The following is a 19,394-nucleotide window of genomic DNA, read 5'->3' as shown; positions in this document are numbered from 1 at the left end:
GTTGGGCAGTGGTTAACTGATCATGTCAGGAGAGGGTGACTCTGCAATATCAGGCCATATTCCAATAGTGCCCCTCATCACTTTATAGCCTTTCTCTCACATGCATTTCATTTGTTTTATAGCGCCTCTCATACCACTGTAGGGTGTCGGTGCACTTTACATCACACACAAATGCAGAGACAATGAATCATACATGTGTAACTCGGTGTATAGAAAATGTTACGTGAGACAAAGGAGACTAAAGGTGTAGGATTCATTTAATCCATTGTGATAGGCACTTTTTAAGAGTGCTTGGTCTGGGGAAGCACAAACTCAGGAATCCGCACATAACACAGTGGTTAGGGTTGGCTTTTACTCATAAGAAATAATTTCTACCCAAACAAATCCTTTTTAGCAACATTGGGATAATGAAAGAGTCTGGGGAAAAAACATTATTTTTTAACCTGTACCATGTAGCTTGAATGCAGTCTCTTTGATGCTAGATTATGATTGTAGTTTATGAACTACACACCAAAAAAGCAGTAACTCGCTATGCACGTTCTGTGATCTGCATGGCACACGTCTTTTGCTGCTCCTTTGCTGCAGGTACATTAACCCTCTGCGGGCTACCTTGAATGAGTTAAAACTGCCACTAGACAAAACTCCGATCTGTCTCTGGCAGGTACATTAATCACCAGAGTTATCATGACACCTTTATTGTTGCCTGAAAATGATGGTATGGCCAGTCCAGCCTTGCTTGGCCCACACTCTACAGTTACATTTTATTGTCATACATGCCAATAGATTGTCCCCATCCAGACAGGTGACTCCGAATTCTTGAAGCCAAAAGTAACTTTATTTTGGATGTGTCTCACTTAAAAGTGCCTCTGCTTCAGAATAAGCCGCTGGGGAAAATGCAAGGCATCATATTTTCTTTTTTCCAAAATCTCTCAGTTTTGGAATTTTTGCATGTGTGCTATATTCAGAATTGAGAATAATGCCTGGCTTCAGTAAAGGCGATAGATTTGAAAGAGCATACAGCGAGTGTTGTGTTGGCGGTGGGTGTAGTCGGGTGTACAGCTGGTGTTCATTTCTGAGCGTTTCAGTGGATTAATCAACCGATGCCAAACATTCAGAGAGATTTCCAGTGGTAACCCTTAATGGGACATTGAGAAGAAATGTGCTTTCTTAGTCTAGATCTACTCATCTTATGCATTTTAAATGTACTCTAGTAATTGATATTTTTAGTGTGAAATTAACTTTTTGTTCAGAGATTTCAGACTCTAATTGAGGCACTGGACTTGGCTATCTACATTGGTATATATTTCAGAACAACACACAAACGTTTGATTGTGTTTACCAAAGCTGCCTTGTACAAACTCTGCAGGCAGTATACTGGCTGCACTTGGAACTTTTTCGACTGATCTAACAAACAAAAAGAGGTACCAGTGGAGTAATAATTCCATTCAGTGTTTTGCTTGCAGGATTTGACCTAGTTTCTACCCTGGCAGCTTTCTTATAAACACATATTCATACAGTTGGTTTGTTCTGCATACTACTAACAACCCGCCTGTAACAATGAGATCACTGTGCCCAGCAGGCTTTACTGCTGAGGTCAAAGGAGACTGCGGAGGGGTGTTAGGAGTGGAATTCATCTGTTTAAGGTTCTGACTATCAAAAGGGAGAACACAGCATTTAAGTGCAGTTGCTGGCCAGCAGCAGAGCAGCAATATTTCATAACGAAGCGGAAATGTGCCTAGATACCACTTTACTCCTGGATCATACCCCCCCCCCCATCCCTCTGATCTAGTTGGAAAGTGTATTTCAGTACAACATGCACTGTCAAATCATTAGTAGCACCCACTTTCTTGAAAAGTCCCATCAACCTTTGCGAATTCTGCACTCCCTAGACACCAACTTGTATTATTGCCTACATTTGAGAAAATCTTGCATGAGTTCTTCACTTTTTACGGAAGCACCCGCGCCCCCATATGATCTGTCACCAGGACTATGATAAGAAGTCACACAGAATTTGGTGCTGCCTACTGACCAGTGGCTAGTCACTAATTGGCAAAACCTGAGTACCAGGGCATAAATCTCTGCAGCATGCGAACCTTAAGTACACAAAACAGATGCTTTCCATCACTGATCGCTGTAACTCCAGCAGAGCCATTAACACCTGAATGTGGTCTGTGTAATCAGTCAAAATGTACCCTCATGCAGCCATATTCTTTCAGTTTCATATGTACACCTCGGATAACCTGATTGATTTATCTCTCGACAATCTTGCATTTTTTCTTGTCGGGCATGGACTTGTGGACCCACCAAGGATGAGGGAAAGTTCCTAGGGTTTGTACTATTTTGTTTAATTAATGGTGTTGATTGAATTTTAAACATTATTTTTTATCCGTGGTAATGGTAAGAGCATTTATGGTAAAAGCCTCTTCTTCAATTGGCATATTCATCTCGGAAATGAATTTCACTGGATCGTTGTAAAAAGCCAGCATATTTGTTTTTCTAGACAAGGTCACCCAGATTCTAGTTGCCATTGAATGCCATTTGAACCACTGAAAGAACAACGTCTTCCAGATCCACCAGGAAAAGTTTCCTTGCCCCTTGTCCACCAGTTTTCTAATCTTTTCAGAGGCCAATGTTCATTCTATATTGGCCTCTAGCAGTCTCTGTCCCCTGGTGAGTTCTATTCAGTTAAATGCCAGGAAATCTGTTAGTAATATTGGTTTCAACATTAGATACCTAATCCACTGCACATGAAATATTGGATATGCGATTCTTCTGCAAAGCATAGCATTCTTAACCCATTTGCATCATGCTTTCAACGCAACCTGAGCGAGTGCTGTCCTCTCTGCTGCAGCGCTGAATTGGGCTGAATCATATCCTGCCAATCAATCACAGAATGTGGTGCTGGCCCCATTGGACACCACTCCCTTTGGCCCACGTGGCAACGCTAACTGATGGCGAGCCCCCAAGACAGGTGCGGGCCAGTTCGGATCAGTGCCCGGCGGCGGCAACAGTGGTGCTGCAATTTTGAATTTTCACGGGCGGGACCTGTGATTGGCCGGTGGGGGCGAGGTGGCCCCTGGGCAGGCGCAGGGGCAGCCAGGCGAGGATAAAAGTGGGGAGTGCATCCCCACATAGTTACCTGGTTTGCCTCACCAGGCTGCCTCCAACGACCTTGTTGCTGTGTCCTCGCCCTGGACCTTGCCATGCTGCTGCTCTGAACACGGCAGTGAAGCTGCCTTTTTTCCCACCCTCCCATCCCCTTAGACAGTCTTGTTCCTTCTTGGGGCAAGGATGGAGGCATGTTTGGTCACAAAACAGGCGGAAAACCTTGGCATCAGTTACTGATGTATAGGCGTATTCTGAATTAGGAAGCCTCTGGCTTAAAACCAGGTGGTGTTGCCGTGGGGGTGTAGAGTAGAGTTGGGACTCCTGCTACAGCGATTGTCCCTAGTCTCTCACAGTACTCCATTACATGGCCCTGGAGGATTTTCAGGGGCTGGGGCGGGGGGGGTTGGCGTCTGCGCCAGGGGTTCAAGGTATGGCCCGGTTTCCCAGGCCCATCGCCATTGGGTGCCAGAGGGGATCATCCCTTTCTTTGGTTGGGTCTGGCATGGTTATGGTGGGAGTCCAGTTTTCATGCTGGCCCACGCTTCCTCTATCTTGAGGGGGCTGGTGAGTTTGCCTTGTGATATGCAACTTGAGTTATGGGGACCACAGTCTCGAATCGTTTGGAAGAGTCAATGTCATGGTGCCTGGAGGGCTGGCCAGCCATGACTCCCTTTGAGGATCTGTTGCTAGGAAAAGACATGTATTAGTTCCCCTTAATCAAAGTCTCTTGATGTACATATTGTAAATGTCATGTGAAAGCTTGGAAAATCAAATCATTTTGTTGATGTAAAATGTTGTGTTTATGTTGATTGTAATAAATACGGCCTGAGAATGGTATATTCTCTAACGCAGTGATGGTGTCTGTGTGTCTCTGTCTGCCTTAAAGGAATTCCCATTTGAGGGGAGGGATGATTTGAGTAGGTCTCTGGCCGGTCCCCCACCTGTTAAGCCAAGCAGGGGTGTGGGGTTCTGGCTGTCTTGCCCATTGTGGTTAACATAAATGTTCAGCCTTAGGCTGGCAATTTTCACATATTTAGGGGCGAGAATATTTTGTACAGCATTGTGCTTGTCTTATTAAAGTGTGAAAGAAAAGCAGTGATCTAACCAAAAGTGACATTGCATTTGCGAAGTGCTAAATTCTGTAAGGTGGCAGTAGACAAAATGTTATTTATTAGTAAGTTTTATTTAGTGCTACAAGTCGCCTCCTCGCTCTTTTAGAGTGATGTGCAGAGCAAATTAAGTCTAGATTTGTGGAGTAGGAGGAGTCCGGTTGACTACAGGGCTATTCTATAATCCTCACTCACTATCATGCAGTCCAAGTCACACAGGCAAAGGGTCTCCAATAGTTTGTGAATGCCACCATGTCACACCTTCTGTTAATTCTAGTTGTTTTTCCCCTGGTGAGAATTGCACTTTTGTCCCCAGTTTATAGGCCGTCACCTGGGACTGGTGGAAATGATTTGCAGTTTAGGTAGTGTCTAGGATTCAGGTCTTTCCATGGATTTTCAAACTGGCAGCGCTGTTTTGCTGCTCTCTGCATTGCTTTTGTATCTGCACACATTGACTTTGGCCTTCGGAAGTGTACCATAACATGTTTGCAAGCACACATTCCAGCCAGAGACTTACTGACACCTTTGAAATTTAGCTATGTTGCTTCTGACCTATATTCCATTCAGTGACTGACTGCCCTTTCCACAAAACATTTGGCCCTATTTACAAAGGTTTTGCTATGAGCATGTGAGACTTTTCTTAGTGAATTGAGCCCCCAAAGTTTACAACACTCTGCATGGTACATCAGGATTATTTTTTGACTGGACCCTGGTTTCTAACAACACCATTTGTGAAATAAGTCAATAACTGATCACTCAGAGCTTCTAGTCCTTTGCTGAAAATTCTGTCTTTTGCATCAAGATGGACAGAATTGTCCATTGACCATCCCTAGTTTTGCAAGTTATTGAAAACATTATTTTTTGTGAGCGTTCCTTGGCCATTCAGTGCTTTCATGCCTTAGTGCCGCCAAGAGACCCAAAGTTAGTTAACTCTTTATGCACTCTTTAAAATAACAGTAAAGGAAAATAAACAAGAGCCCTTTATGCAAAATCAGTTTATAGCTATGTTACAGGTTGCTCGGATTTGGGACCTCTTATTTCGAACCAGGCGACCTGGTTTTTGGCTTGCAGTTTAATGTATATTTCTGAAATGAGTCATCACAACTTAAAGATAATTAGCCTAGCCGTCAACTTTGTGAAACACAATTGATTGAAAGAGAGCATTTGATAATGTCTAAATGTGTTGATCAAACAATATACTCAGAGTACTTAACAATGTATTGCATATAGGTCTGCTAGTTCCAAATGAATTTGGAATGCTGGTGCAACATAAACTTTTCATTCAAATAGTTGGAATTCAATATGCGTTTTGGAGAATCCCAACAAAAAATGCAAATTGTTTAGTCAGTGCCGGAAAGTAAGGGAATTGTGGTGAATCCCGGTTCGGGTAGCCATTTCTGGGCCAGATCAGGGATCAAGCTGATCTGGGGACTATGCAGAATTTGTCCTGATCTAATTTTTTGACACCAGGAAACAATTCAGCAACACCTGCATGTTGTCTGCTTTCTGTTTGAATGGAGCAGCAACCATAAACAGGTGGCATTGGGGCTTTATACTTTTCACTTCCATCTGGGCCCAAAACAATAGACTGATTTAGAGGGCCATCAGTCGTTCTTTTGTTGAAGTATCAGGCTGGATATGAACCATCTCGTGGTTAACACCTGCACACCAATGCAATGGAGAAAACAAAGCCACCTACCTCATCACTTCACAAATGCTTTAGAGAAACTAGGACTTGGAGGCAGGTTTTTCACTTAGTACAGCTATCCTAAATAAGACCTGTGGATGCAGTGTAATAATGCCAGATGTATCTGCATGTATGAGTAATTACACAAATATTGATTTAAATGGTACCTGCTATATATAAAAAAATCTTTTATAGAGCAATTAATCCCAGTGTGGGGTACCAGAGCACTTTACATCACTCACAGATACAATAAATCATACTAGTGTGTAAATCAATCTACCGATTATAAGGTGTAGGAATCACATACTGTTTATACTTGTAGACTTGAATAGTGACTGGTTAGGAAAAACACAAAGTCTGGATATAAAACATAACACAGTAGTTGGGGATATCTCTCCTAACAAGACTTTATTACTTCTCAAAGGAACCCTTCTTTGTGATGTTTAAATAACAGATTGAGCAAAAACAATAAGGACCCAAACACACGACTTACAGGTTGCATGCAGCTCCTTGATGCCCGTAAATATGTCACTGTGCTATATTAGAACAATTGCAACTTATGAACTGGAAATAATACAATGAAATTTGGTGTAAAAAGCAGTAACACACTGATCTCTCTACATAATACAAAATGTGTGATCTACATGTTACCAGGGTGCTTTACAGAAGGCATGTACTATATGTTACCTCATGAGGCAAAACTGTGACTTGAACAAAAACAGACCCCCCCCAGAACTGCACTAACCACCAGGGTTATATTACTGCTGTTAATATCCTCTCAAAATTGCACAGCACACAAAGATATCTGCTGCAGGTGTATGATATTTAAAATGCAGCCTTTTGTGATCAATTAGATCAGCCAGAACAGATTTACCCACACATTTTGTCCTTCCTTGTTGCCAATTTCTTTGCAGTAGATTTTGTTTAAAAATAAATGGATACAATGACTGTCAAACTCTACTATTCAAGCCCCGCCCTTGACTCCGCCACACCTGACCCCCCATTGACGGGGTCCCTGTAAGTTGTTTTCCAGTTCCAGCGCGAGGTTTATTGTATTCTGTTTGTGTGCTTCACCAGGGGAGACGGCTACAAGGTTGAAAGTTAGCTCTGATCAAGAGCTGCGCGTGAGCTGCTGCCTCAGGGCCTTCCCGCGCTCCGGCAGACCTGGAGTCAGCACAATCTGGCAGACAGTAGGGGGACGGGGCGGGACCGGCGCGCACACATAAATAAACCATCGCTGCCGCGTTAAGCTCGTTTCATTTCTCAGTCTGAGGTGAAGGATGTGCGTCGGCTTCCAGAATTACAACCTGCACGCAGTAAAGACTTCAGGTTCTGCGGGATAAAACCCAGTGGAGTGTAGAGGTGTGCGGCGTTGCAAAGTGTCATGAGGTTCTGTAGAAAGCCTCCCAAATTGCTCACTACTGCGCATTTCCCGAAACAATTTACGTTACAAAAGGTAAACTTGAAAAGAAGCATTTTAGCTAGGTTTATTTCTCTTAATGGAAAACTGCAAATCGGTGTTTTGGCTGGGTTGCTGAGAGTAAGAATCTTCTCATTATGCGCTGTCAAAAAATGTGTACCGAGAGGGCAACCTTAAACTTGCAGAACTTTATGAAATACAGAACCTGAACAAAACCTTTTTATTGTTTAAACAAAACAGAAAAATACTACATGCCGATGAATGAGTAGAGAAGGAGGACATGGTGTAGTGAAATAAAGTTGGTGTTTGCCTGTCCCATTAGTTCAGACCACCCACAGTGGTGCTGTGCCGCACACACTGGTGGTTGTAGTTCCAAGTCACTGCACCTCATATGGAGGGCCTAATTATGCAGTAGGATGGACTAAACTAAGCAGCAAGAAAATGCTAATTATGCTGCATAATGCGGTACATTTTGTTATAGCATTACTTTCTTATTTGTTGTTTTTACACCAATTAACTCCGAGGAAAGGTTTCATATCATTATTACCATTTTAAAACTGAACTACAGCAATAAGCAACAAAAGGGGGGCCAATCAATATTTGAAAATTGCCTTGCTCTGCGAGGCAGCACTTTTATCTGCGTTTTTAGAAACATTTGATCTGTTTAAACTGGAATAGCGTTTCCCAAACTCTGGTTTATACCCACTGGTTGATCGCAAGATGATTTTTGTTGGGTCTCGAGAATTAAATAAAGATGTATTTAAATTCTGTGGTTAGTATGTCACACTTGCCAGTGATTCAAAGACAGAGGTAAAATGTCAGGCTGCTATAATCTTTTTAACATGAGCATTGATGTATAATTTTCTGTCTACACAAAATGACAGGCGTTTTTAAAGTGAATTATGTGACAATGTAGGGAGTTGCTTTTTTGCACTACACAACATATTGTACATACACTATATGCATCTAGCAGTTACAAAAGTAAAAACGAAGTCATTTTTTGTAATTTCAAAGTATGCTGGAAACAAAGATTTGAATAGGAGCAAAACAAATCAGGACATTTGCTTGGTGTTGCCCAAATGATAAGTATTCACATAAACCTCGTTTCCTCACGTTATCTTTTGAGTACTATATAGTTGTATCACTCAAACTGTGTATCTGTGCAAATTTAGTGCCCATTTCAATGGAAAACGTGCTGTCTGTAAATGACCATACACTACCACACAATGATTTAGTAACATAAAAAAATTGCCCTGCCACATGAGCATTAAAGGTAGGTGGGTTTCAAAAGTTAGTTATAAAAAATGGATTGTGGTTCTAAAAAGTTTGGGAACCACTGTGCTAGAAGCATCTTTTTGTTAAAATCTGCAGATTACACAGCGGATAATATATTATGTGCACGGCCACTGGAAATTTGCGACAGCGGAGGGCCACATTGTGCAGCAAGGTTGAGAAAATTATGCTGCAACAAAACACATTTTTCAGCATAATGCAGCATGTTTTTTGACAGCATTATTTCAATGTTTTGTCATCTTTACATATATAAATACTGTCTGGGCAAAGGTTTCAACAAATTAGTTTCAGATTAACACCCAAACACACCACGAAGCAATTTAAAAGTGACCAGCCAATGTTTGGAAAGGGCCTCCATGGCACAGCAACAGGGGGTCGTATGTAGCATTTTTAGTAACTTTTGATCCGTTTGAGCTAGAGACAGGTTTTTTGGTCAACATCTGCAGATTATGCAGCAGACGGTGGTATTATGCGGCGAATGCAGCAAATCCATAATTAGGTAGAAAATGCAACAGCCACAGAATCGCATAATTCCAGCACCCTGCTCATATGTCATGCCTTAGAATGCCATCTAGGTGGCAGCACAAGCAGTTCTATAGCATCTCCGATTCACGTCACTCTGGAGCACAAGGTTGTCTCCCCGTATTTTTAAGATTTTATTCAATAGCCACATTGGGTTGTGAAAGATTACAGGCTTGGAGCAACTGAGGGCGTGAGTCAGAGGGTTTTGCACCCTTGCTAAGATCATCATCATATAATCCCGGAGTATGGGTTTTGTCGAGTAGCTGCTACTCCCCTGGCCGCTCTCTTAAGGTTTATGTACTGTTAACAGATCGAAGCTAAGGCATGTCAAGAGTATCTGAGATGACTAACACTCAACCTAATCAATGTTCATGAGAATTAAAACTAGTTTTCTGTGATTGAAGCCAGGGTAAGAGCTGCTTTACCAAACCCTAATGGGATTTCATTTTCTGAACCTAAATGAGTTGGAATGGATCTGCTGTATTAAAAAATCCTTTTTAGCAGTGAGTGTGATAGATGGTGTCTCCTGCCCAGCAATGTAGCTCTGGGCCTTGATGGATCAATGCACAGTAGCTTTATTAGACGTCGGGTGGATGAGCCAAGGTGACTACTTGTGTGCCACCTGAATTACACGGGCATCGTGTCACGGGCCCACGCTGTGTGCTAACACCTCATCGTCACTGTGTATTTGACAGTGCTGTAAAGAATAGAGCCAGTATTGCAGTGTGTATGGTGCATATACTGTCATATGAAGTGTAGATCAGAAGTTAGTGTTCAATCACTGTCTGTAAAGCTTTTTTTAAAAACATTTTTTGAAGGATTTGTTGGTTTACCCATAGGCACTGGAAGGAGGGGGGCAGGGGTGCTGCAGCACCCATAAAACACTTGGTGAATGAGCCATAAAGAGGGTTGTGCATTTTTTTGTTTATCACATTTGCTGTGCATTCAGGGACAAAGGTCAAATGTCGGCAGTTTGCTCTGAATTTGCTCTGAAAAATTGCTGCTTATTTTAACTGGAAAGACGGTGTTTACTTTTCTTTCTCTGATTGTAAAGTGAGAAGATTTTATAAAAGTTACCTAAGTGAGAAATTTTCTGACCTACAGGGAGTGAAAAAGATGAAGGGTGTCATTTTTTTGTTCAAAGTCACAATATTTAATTAAAGAAGAGAACATATTTTAGCAATTGGGAAAGCACAAATGATGCAAATTATTTTGTATTTCTGAAGTGTGATGGAAGCACAGATTTTAATAGGATCAAAATAAATTGAATCCATTTACTTGGTGATCTGCTAATAAATATTCGCTGAAACCTGATTTCTAAACATTATCATTTGTGCACTATAGTTTTATCAGTAAAACTGCATGTCTATGCAAATTCAGTGGCAACTTTAGCATAAAATGCGTTGTCTATAAATGGCAGTGCTCTAAAACACCAGCGCCCCTAAATGCACCACTGGCTCCATACGACACCCGCACCACTCTCCTCCTGAATGGGCATGGCACATTTACTAAACTTATTTTGTGTGTGTGATGGCTTGTTTTTTTCAAAATCCCGGACTTCATTGATGGCAGCACCTCAGTTCTTAAAATTGTTCCAGCACCACTGGGTTGAGCTGCAGCTTATCTCGCCAGTGCAGAGCACTGTTTGCTCGGCACAGTTGTCACTTGGTACCAGAGTCAGACTGACCTATAGAGCAAACAGGCAGTGCCCAAAGGGCTGGTCTGACTGGTTATTTTTGGCCTGTATTTTTGGCCTTTTGTAGGCCTGTTTTATGGTCTGCTGGGCCGGTTTTACTGTTGATTTTCCCCAGTTGTCATAGTGGCCAGGAGCTGAGGGACATGATTTTAATAAAAAATATTTACCCTACTTTTTGTGGAATGACGACCCTCCCATGGCGGTTCATTCCAACAACTGAAGTGTAAATGCAGGGATTCTCCTGTTTTGTGAATCAGAAGGAAGGGCAGACAGCTAAGTAATGCTTCTTGTCAGGGTGCCTGCTTGCCTGAAAGAAATGTAAATGTGCTCAACTGGTCAATCTGCACATGTAAATTGAGCTTGGAAGCTGGTTTTGACTTTAACAGTTATTTGAAGTTTCCTCATGGCACAGATTTATTCGTTTTGAGTGACAGCACACAGGAGTTATCTGAGCTGTGAAGTGCATGATTTTAAAAGATAGTTATAAAAATAAATTGCACTACATTCAGTTTTGGGTATTACCAAAATCTATATTTTAGAATTTTTATTTATCTTAAATCTTTTTTCGCATTTTGTAGCAGCCTATCCTAAAATGTTTGTACAGCAAGTTTAAAATAACTTACATATTCAAAGTGCTTTCTGTCACAGACTGACCTCATTCACGAAACATACACAAGTGCATTAAAAAAAGTATGGGAACAGTGATGCTGCACGCAATGGGTTACAGCAAACATATGATGGACAGAATGCTGACAATGCAAAGATTCTCCCTCAGTCAAAAGATCTGGGTTAAATCCATTGTTCTTTTGCCCACTACACCACCCCAGTTTGGACCCAGCCATATGCAAATCAGTCTTGACCCTGTGCCTCATGGGAACAGTCCAGACCGAACTGCCAGGCGAGGTCCTCCCTGGACCGGAAACAAGCATCCTGGACCGGCTCTAGGGTACGCAATGGGGGAGGGGATGAGTGAGCATGGTGTTGGGGTCAAAGGCGTGGCTAAAAAGCAAAATAATGAACTTTTTTATCTTCAGGTAACTGCACATAAAATAACCACTATCGTACATTATGAATAAGGCTCTCAGCTTTCTATTTTGACTGATTTTTACAGATAGTTAGAAAACAATGTGTTTCTTGTCTGTTATTATTTTTGTTAACCCCTCCCGTGCTCATGACAAGCTCAGCTCGTCATGAGGCACGGTTGCGCTGTGCTGATGACGAGCTGAGCACGTGAAAGAAGCCTTCATTTGGGAAGTGGCCCTGTGATGAACCTTTAGTTCCAAGATTCTGCATATTTCCTTGTGCTTGAGCCTGGCCTTCTGTTCCTTTTGTAATTACTGCCTATTTACTTTAAACGGGTAGTTTATAAGGTTCAGAGGATGCCTTTGAAGGGTTGGAGATCATGGAGAAAATATTCTTGAGATATGGCAGCAGTTTCTGATGCGGTTCAGAAAGTCTTTAGTCCATGTATAAACAAATTGCATCTTGTGGAGCATTTCGAGTTCACATTGGTGTCCCAAATCTACAGAAAGTATGTGCCCTTGAAGGTGAAGTTGTGTGCCTACCCCAGCAGCGCTGTCTCGTGCAGCTGATTACTTATGATGACTAAATACCTCTGAGTTAGGTCACTTTCATTTGTAACTGCCTATGCTTAGTAAAATTTGCATACACCGGCACCAGAGATGTAATGGTCCCCTACCTCCTTCAGTTGAACCCAGACCTGGGTATGAGAGAACGACATACACTTAAGCACGAGGTTGGTGTTGCCTCAGTGGCTCACTCACCGTAGGTCCTGGAAATAAGGACTTGATAAAAATTACTCGTGTGACAGACGGAAAACCCATGAGGAAAGAGGAGGGAACTGTTTTCCATATATCCATACAATTAAAGGTGCTGGTCTGTTGGCCATATTACACATAAAGGGATTGAACCCAAAAAATAAAATTTTAGTAAAGCGGGAGGTCAGAAAAAAAGGATAAATTGGAAAGCAATCGTTTGTTGTAGTCAGTATGGTGTCCATATTACTCTTCAGCATGCCGTAGGCATACTATTGCCATAGAAGGACTTGTAGATCGTAGAAACATCTTCAATTGTAATTTATGTGCCAATGGAAGCCAATGTAAAGACTTGGGGACAGATAAATTAAAGGGTTTTACCCATTTTGCGTCTGTAAAAAAGATTTAGTACATATGGGCCTCAGATGGGATCCCCGGGAAGTATTTGCGCGTCTGCCTTTTGGGTTGTCTAGATTGTCGAGAACATTCTTGTGGTTTTGGTTTTTGGGGGTGGACTATGTAAAGACTTGCAGTATTTAGGCTCCAGTAGGTGATCCTTATGACGACAACATGGACAAACCTTAAAGTATTTTGAAGTTAATTGTGACTGACAAGATTCAAGGGAACTTTTTTTTTCTTGTGATACGAGAACCATCTCTTAATTTCCCTTGTACATGTTGCATTGATTTGAAAATATTTGATATATTCATACCTAATGCACACGGTGGTGCGTTTGTCTCTTTAGTGCAGCAAAATATACTTCCGTACATTCACGCTCTCGTTAGTTTTAATTTTTCAATTGTATAGGTCAACTTTTATGTTTGAAGTGGGTCAAAGTAGCAAAGACTACCTAAATGGCATCCGAAATGCAGTGGGTACGAGGCTTTGGTAATTGACGCATGCAACAGTTGGGCCCTCATTATGAGATGGCTGTACCTGAAGGATGAAAACAGAGTCGAGAATTACTTATCCCAGCTGATATACCAACCCCAGTTAATGGCCACAAAAAGTTTGTTCCACATTTTTCCCTGACTCTGGATGCAGAGAATTTTCAGGCCCAGTTCCACAAGCGATTCCCTGATTCTGGGTCTTTTACCGTAGCCATTTCCCACCTGCCCCCAGCAGGTGGAAAATGTGTTCTGAATTGAGTTTTAAGTGCGTTCTCACACCAGGTAAAACTTGGAATCATGCTGAGTGACAACCCATTGACCCTCTGCGTGTGTATTTGGGAGTAGGGAGGGGCTGCTGGCATTATGCCCCACAATGTACTTGTAGTTTTTTATTTATTTAAAGCCAGCCTACTGTCTTAAATTAATATTAAGGCATCTTATGTGGCGATCCCGCTATTATGGCTCCAGATGCCATGTTTTCTGTCTTTTTTTTGGAGTTTATTTAATACTTTTAAACAGGGACTTATGGCACTTGGCAAAAAACAGAAGAAGCGTCCAAAAGGAAGCATCCAGTTTTCCCCCCATCCCTAACAAATACATCGGACGCAGCTGCCTATCTCTTGTGGAGGTAGCACTACTTCGCAAGGCTCATAGGATGCAGGCTTCATACAATAAAAATGTGATAACTGTAGCATTACAATTGCAGATATATGTGGATTGCTCAGATCCCTGTTGGTTGGAATACAATGGTTACTTCCCAAAATATTTATTTTTCCATGTGCATTCTGAGGGCGGATATACATACACCAGAAAGCCTAGTGAGGGGCTACTTTGCACTGGATATGAGAAATGATTTGGTGTCGCTTTTACCTATAATAGTGGACATTTTTTGCATTGTATCAGAGGTTATTTAGTTCGAGGGCCTCTTGGCTGTGGCATGCAATGCCGAACGTTTCCACTTCCCTCCTGGTTTGCCTGCCTCTTCAAAAGTACTGAAACTAGGATGCAAAGAGGCTTGAAGCCACTGGAGGCTAATTTCACATTAGCTGCCATCACAGTGTGAAAATATACTATCTGCATTGTAGCTTTCTGGTCATTCACAACCTTTCCAAACGTATCGGGTTGCCTGAAATATTATATTGCTAAGCTGATTATGTTTTTGGCAAGAATGAATTAAAATCCGCGCAGTCTTTTCATGTGCCAGGAAATCGCAAGACATTTCCTCTTTAAGCAGCTTTTTTGTAACATTGTATTTGAAGGAAGCTGTGGCACTTTTGTTTATAAGTATAATTACTCCTCTGAAGGAAGGGCTTTGAACCGTATATGTTGAGATTATTTCACTGATAGTGGCGTTCGCGTTTTGTGACTGCTGTTGAACGTGACAACTTCGGTGAACTTGTTTCCCCACTTAACACTGTTCATTCCCTTGATTTGAGAGAACAGGATGAGAGCCGTAGGATCTTTATTTGAATGTATGTTCTTGATTTTAAAATTGATGGTTTTCTTACAAGGACTATGCACGATATCCCTGTACCAGGTCTCGGAAACATTCTCTTAAAAATGGCGTTACTGTCTTCTGTTAATGGCAGATGGGGGCATTAACACTGTCTCCTTGCACCGGCGTGCACTCTGGGCTAACTACCCCAATCTACTACCCCCTTACCGCAGACTTAAGAACACTACTGCCCTCAGACAGCCGCAGTGTGGCAGCACCATCAGACACACCCTGTGTACCAGTACATACTACCAGTACCCAGCTCCTTCTGGTGTGACTCGTAACTGACTCCATCCATGCCCCTCTCCCCGTCTTCCATACTGGAAGATTCCCAGTCCCTTCCCGCCTTAACTGACAGGCCCTCTTCAGGCTGTCGCCAGGCGGACCCGCCTTACCAGTAGAACTTCCCCCATAGCTTACCTCTCAGTTTCCAAGGATGCAAAAGCCCTGGCTGTATTCAGACTTCCTCCAAAGCTTTCTGGGGGATTTCTCGCTCTCCCTGCCTTGTCTCCTTTCGAGGGACAGTATTATTGATGCATGACAGGAAGTTTTCCCCATAGCTGCAGCCCTTATCCAGAACTCCATCTCTAGCAGTATCATTGTCCTTTGCCCCATGATCTTAGTTGCCCCCACTATCCTCCCATCCAGTTTATTTAGTACCTTTATGTGAAGATACTGCATAAGATTCTCTTGAGAAAGATATGCTGCTTTAAGTAAGCATGCCCCTGAATTTTGATCGCTCTGCTGTTCTCTTCTAGGGAAGAGTAACATTCCTCTGCACATTCATTTTCTTTGGACCAGCAAGAGCATCCTTAGCTCCTAATAGCTTTAGGACAAGGGAAGCGCCGTGGCTCACCTTGCATGGCAAATGCCTATTCCAAGTCTCTGAAAGCCCGCCTACCTGCTTGGATAAAAGGGTTGCTTTATGGGCTGGCGCGGGGTCTCTTCTGTTCACATATTTCCATCTACCATCTGTAACCACCATGGAGGCCACACACTGTGCTGGCCTAGCTGCATCCTACAGGCCTGGGAGTGGAATTCCCCACACCACCGGAATTCCTATTGATATCTAACACCAGCAGCTAATAGTAGATCATAACATGTATACATGGTATCTGTGCATGCCTCGGTGGAGCATCACCTGCCGAAAAGGGAGAGACACCAGGGGTTCTGGTAAGCTGCCCAGCCCAAGACACTGTGCCACCCACTGGAGGTTCTCTTCTGTTCCCCAGTGTGGTAGGATTACCAGCACAACAAGCCTTTATGTAGAGCAGGTGCGGCAAGTATGTGTCTGAGTCTGTATGAGTCAGGCAAGGAATGGGGCAAAAACCTTGAAATCCGGACACATAAAGGCTGGGGAGAGACCTGTTGGTGGAGGAGGGATTTTGACATCACGTACACAAAGGGAGACTGGGGAGAGAGCTGCACCTCAAAAAAAAAACGAAAAATATAATATGAAAAAAGTATGGTATAGTTTGTTAAATCATTTTTTAGAGGGGCCGAGCCGCTGAAAGCTTGAGCTGGGCTTAAGCCTGGCTCCAGGTTCTGTTGGTACCTCGAGCCAAAGACGAACCAAGCATTCCGGGGGCTTGTGCCTGCCACACTCGCTCTTCTACCGTCATGGACAAAGAGGCAAAAATGAAGCTTTTTTTTTTTTTTTTTTTTTTTGGCAGAGTTTTATATAGCGCGAACTAGAACCGAACCGAATCAGTTATCAGAGCGCTTTACATAGCACCAGTTACGTTACATGAGGACACACTTTCATTTTTTTGTAAAAAGGAGAGACATATAGATACGCATTTATTGGCTGAGTTGTACAGAGTGAAGCCAGAACATCCACATTAATCACGGCTTTCCCGCTCAACCAAATTGTGTAACCTTAGGCAATTTACCCATCCTCTTTTTTTTTTTTCACTATTGCAAATGAAAGCACCTTCAAAAAGGCGAGTTCCGAATACCAGCTGTACAAAACCTATTGTGTTGGGTTTAATAAATTATACTGTTGTCCTATCTACAAGAATCTGGGCTATATATAGGTTCACGTGACAACTGTCTTAGTTCATTAATGACACTGTCACAAGATTGGGGGCATGGGCCGAAGGGTTCTAAGTTAATGTTTAAATTTTTTTTTTAAATAAGTGTTTCTTCAGTGCAGTGATGTAATTGACATATTAATGTCAAGGGTTTCACATGTGAAAGAAATACACGTTTTTTGAATTGTGATTTGACTTCATCATATTTTATCTGTTTGTTGTGTAATTGTCATGGAAAACTTTTTCAGGTCGTGGCTCGTGCACGGACTCGCACCGTCCTTTTGTTGGCCCGCCAACCTCTAATATTTTTTCATGACCTTTAGAATTGTTTACGTTCAAAATAGTTTTTGTCAATTTCGCTTTAATATATCTTCCCGTGTGTTTGGATCGCCTTTATTCCTTAGCCAGCATTCCAAGCTTGCCCCAGCTTAAGTTTAAACACATATTTACAACAAGGGGTGGTGATGGACAGAGTCTCTGAATTAAGCAGAATACTCTCACCCAGTCAAGAGATCAGGGCTAGATCCAACACCGTTTTTTAGCTCATTGCACCATCCCAGTTTCAGAACCTGGCTGTATGCAAATTAGTCTGTCCCTGGCCCAGTGCATCATGGGAACAGGGCAGACCAGACTACAAAAGCCAATTCTTACACTGGGAAGGAAACAAGCTTCCGGGGACCGGTTTCTGGCATTTCAGCCGTCTTCGGCCCGGCTTGCTTTAACACAACTTCCCATGTGTGATGTGTATATCAGAAATTGCTGGTGCTGCCACGTCTCTGTATTCCAGCCGTATTCCCTCAGGAGTTGAATGAAGCGATAGTCGCAGCTGTACAGATGCATCACATTGACAATTCATGAGTGCTGTATGGATTTTTAATCCGTGTGCTGGTACTTTTCTGTCTCCTTTGGTGGCTGATACTCAATTCTCTTTCCTTTTGTTTTTCTAGAGTGTGGACACGACGTCTGATAAAGACCTCTACATTGTCAGCTCAGGACTTTATCCTATTGACGATGACGACTATTCTGGGTCCGGCTCAGGTAAGACAGTGCACTTGTCAATGTTTCAGAGAACGAATGGGATCATCAGTTGTAGTTATTTTCCTGAGACTATAAGACCAGAGATCTCCTGCTGGGTCAGTGGCGTAATGAAACTTGAGGGGGTCCCCCTGCAGAATACATTGAGCCCCCCCCCCCCCACCCGGACCTAGTCGGGAGCTCTCAGGCCAGGGGCCCGCCACTCGTGCACAGTTCTGGAGGGGACACCTTATAGCTCGGGATCCCTCTGCACCGTGGGGGCTAATGTTAAACCACTGGCCATGGTCCTTCATAGAAAGGCATCTGGTCCCAGTTTCTATTCAAGCAAAATCTCAACTTGGTGGGCCTTTCGCTACAGAGCTTGACAGCATTTGAAGACTTGCATGTAATTCTCTGTAGATACTAGTGTGCGTAAATATGTTTTTGTAAAATAAAGGGAAAAATTGTGCCACATTTCCTGAGAAGTTAAGGTTCGGAGGACGTCTGTTATTTCTCAGAGAGGACTTGGTGACATGTTGCACAGTTGCGAATAAGATGAGCATTGGCAAAGACAATAGGTCTGGTTTTGGCTGCCAGCCTTTTGGCTTTGTCAATGCTTGTTTTGTCATGGATCTTGCAAAAAAAAATTGGGGCAGCTGCCAGGACTTCGCCATTAAAAAATAAAATTAAATAAAGTGCAAAAGTATGCTTTGGTCTCCGAAAGCACATATTGCTTAGCAGTTGCATTGAAGGGAACTACTTTTTGTGGAGGCGCTTCTTGTGAAAGGGCAGAGTGCCGTCACTCTCAGTAAATTTAGCCAATGGCTGAATTGGGCTGTTCCATTGCCCCATGCTGTATTCTGTAGTTGGTAGAAGAAAAGTGAAAATGACAAAATAACAGAACGATGGATGAAGAGGGCTGGATATAATCACCTATAAGTAATTATATTATACATCTAGTTTTAGTAAAATCAGTAGGTCGTGGCTAACACCAGACCTGATAAAATAACGTGTTTTGTAGGGTCAAAAGACGTGCAAATAAAGCTTCCCTTCTGTCAAATGAATGTGTTTTCTCTTTTTGCATTGCTCCTGTGCGCAGAACACTGAAACACTGAAATGTAACTGAAGTGTACACTAAAGTGTAACTTGTGCTCATGTAAAGCGCTCTGATACCTTTGGGTCTAGTTTGCGCTATATAAAACTCCACTTTTTTTTTTTTTTTTTTTAGAATGCCTGACTATAAGTAAGTTTGCCAAAGTATAAACAAATAGTGAAACATTCAACACTGTTGATATGTAATAAAAAGCTTTACCACTACATGATTCCCATTGTACAAACCCTGGCACATCTTA

General features: G+C 42.4%; 1 protein-coding gene across 2 annotated transcripts in view; it reads left to right on the top strand.

The window, feature by feature from the left end:
* SDC2 (syndecan 2) overlaps positions 1-19,394 on the top strand; it is a 263,320-nt gene that overhangs the window by 204,743 nt on the left and 39,183 nt on the right. The window contains exons 1-2 of one of the 2 annotated variants that reach the window (XM_078686997.1): positions 7,274-7,360; positions 17,976-18,066. In XM_078686997.1, coding sequence (XP_078543123.1) covers positions 7,289-7,360; positions 17,976-18,066 — 163 coding nt within the window. In that variant the 5' untranslated portion in view covers positions 7,274-7,288. Of the gene's footprint in view, positions 1-7,273; positions 7,361-17,975; positions 18,067-19,394 lie in introns of those variants that run through there. The other variant, XM_078686998.1, reaches the window with a different exon arrangement.

The sequence above is a fragment of the Lissotriton helveticus genome, chromosome 4_1 (genome assembly GCF_964261635.1).
Source record: "Lissotriton helveticus chromosome 4_1, aLisHel1.1, whole genome shotgun sequence".
Taxonomy (NCBI): domain Eukaryota; kingdom Metazoa; phylum Chordata; class Amphibia; order Caudata; family Salamandridae; genus Lissotriton; species Lissotriton helveticus.
The sequence above is the reverse complement of the archived record's forward strand: the minus strand, read 5'-3'. Positions and strand labels throughout refer to the sequence as shown.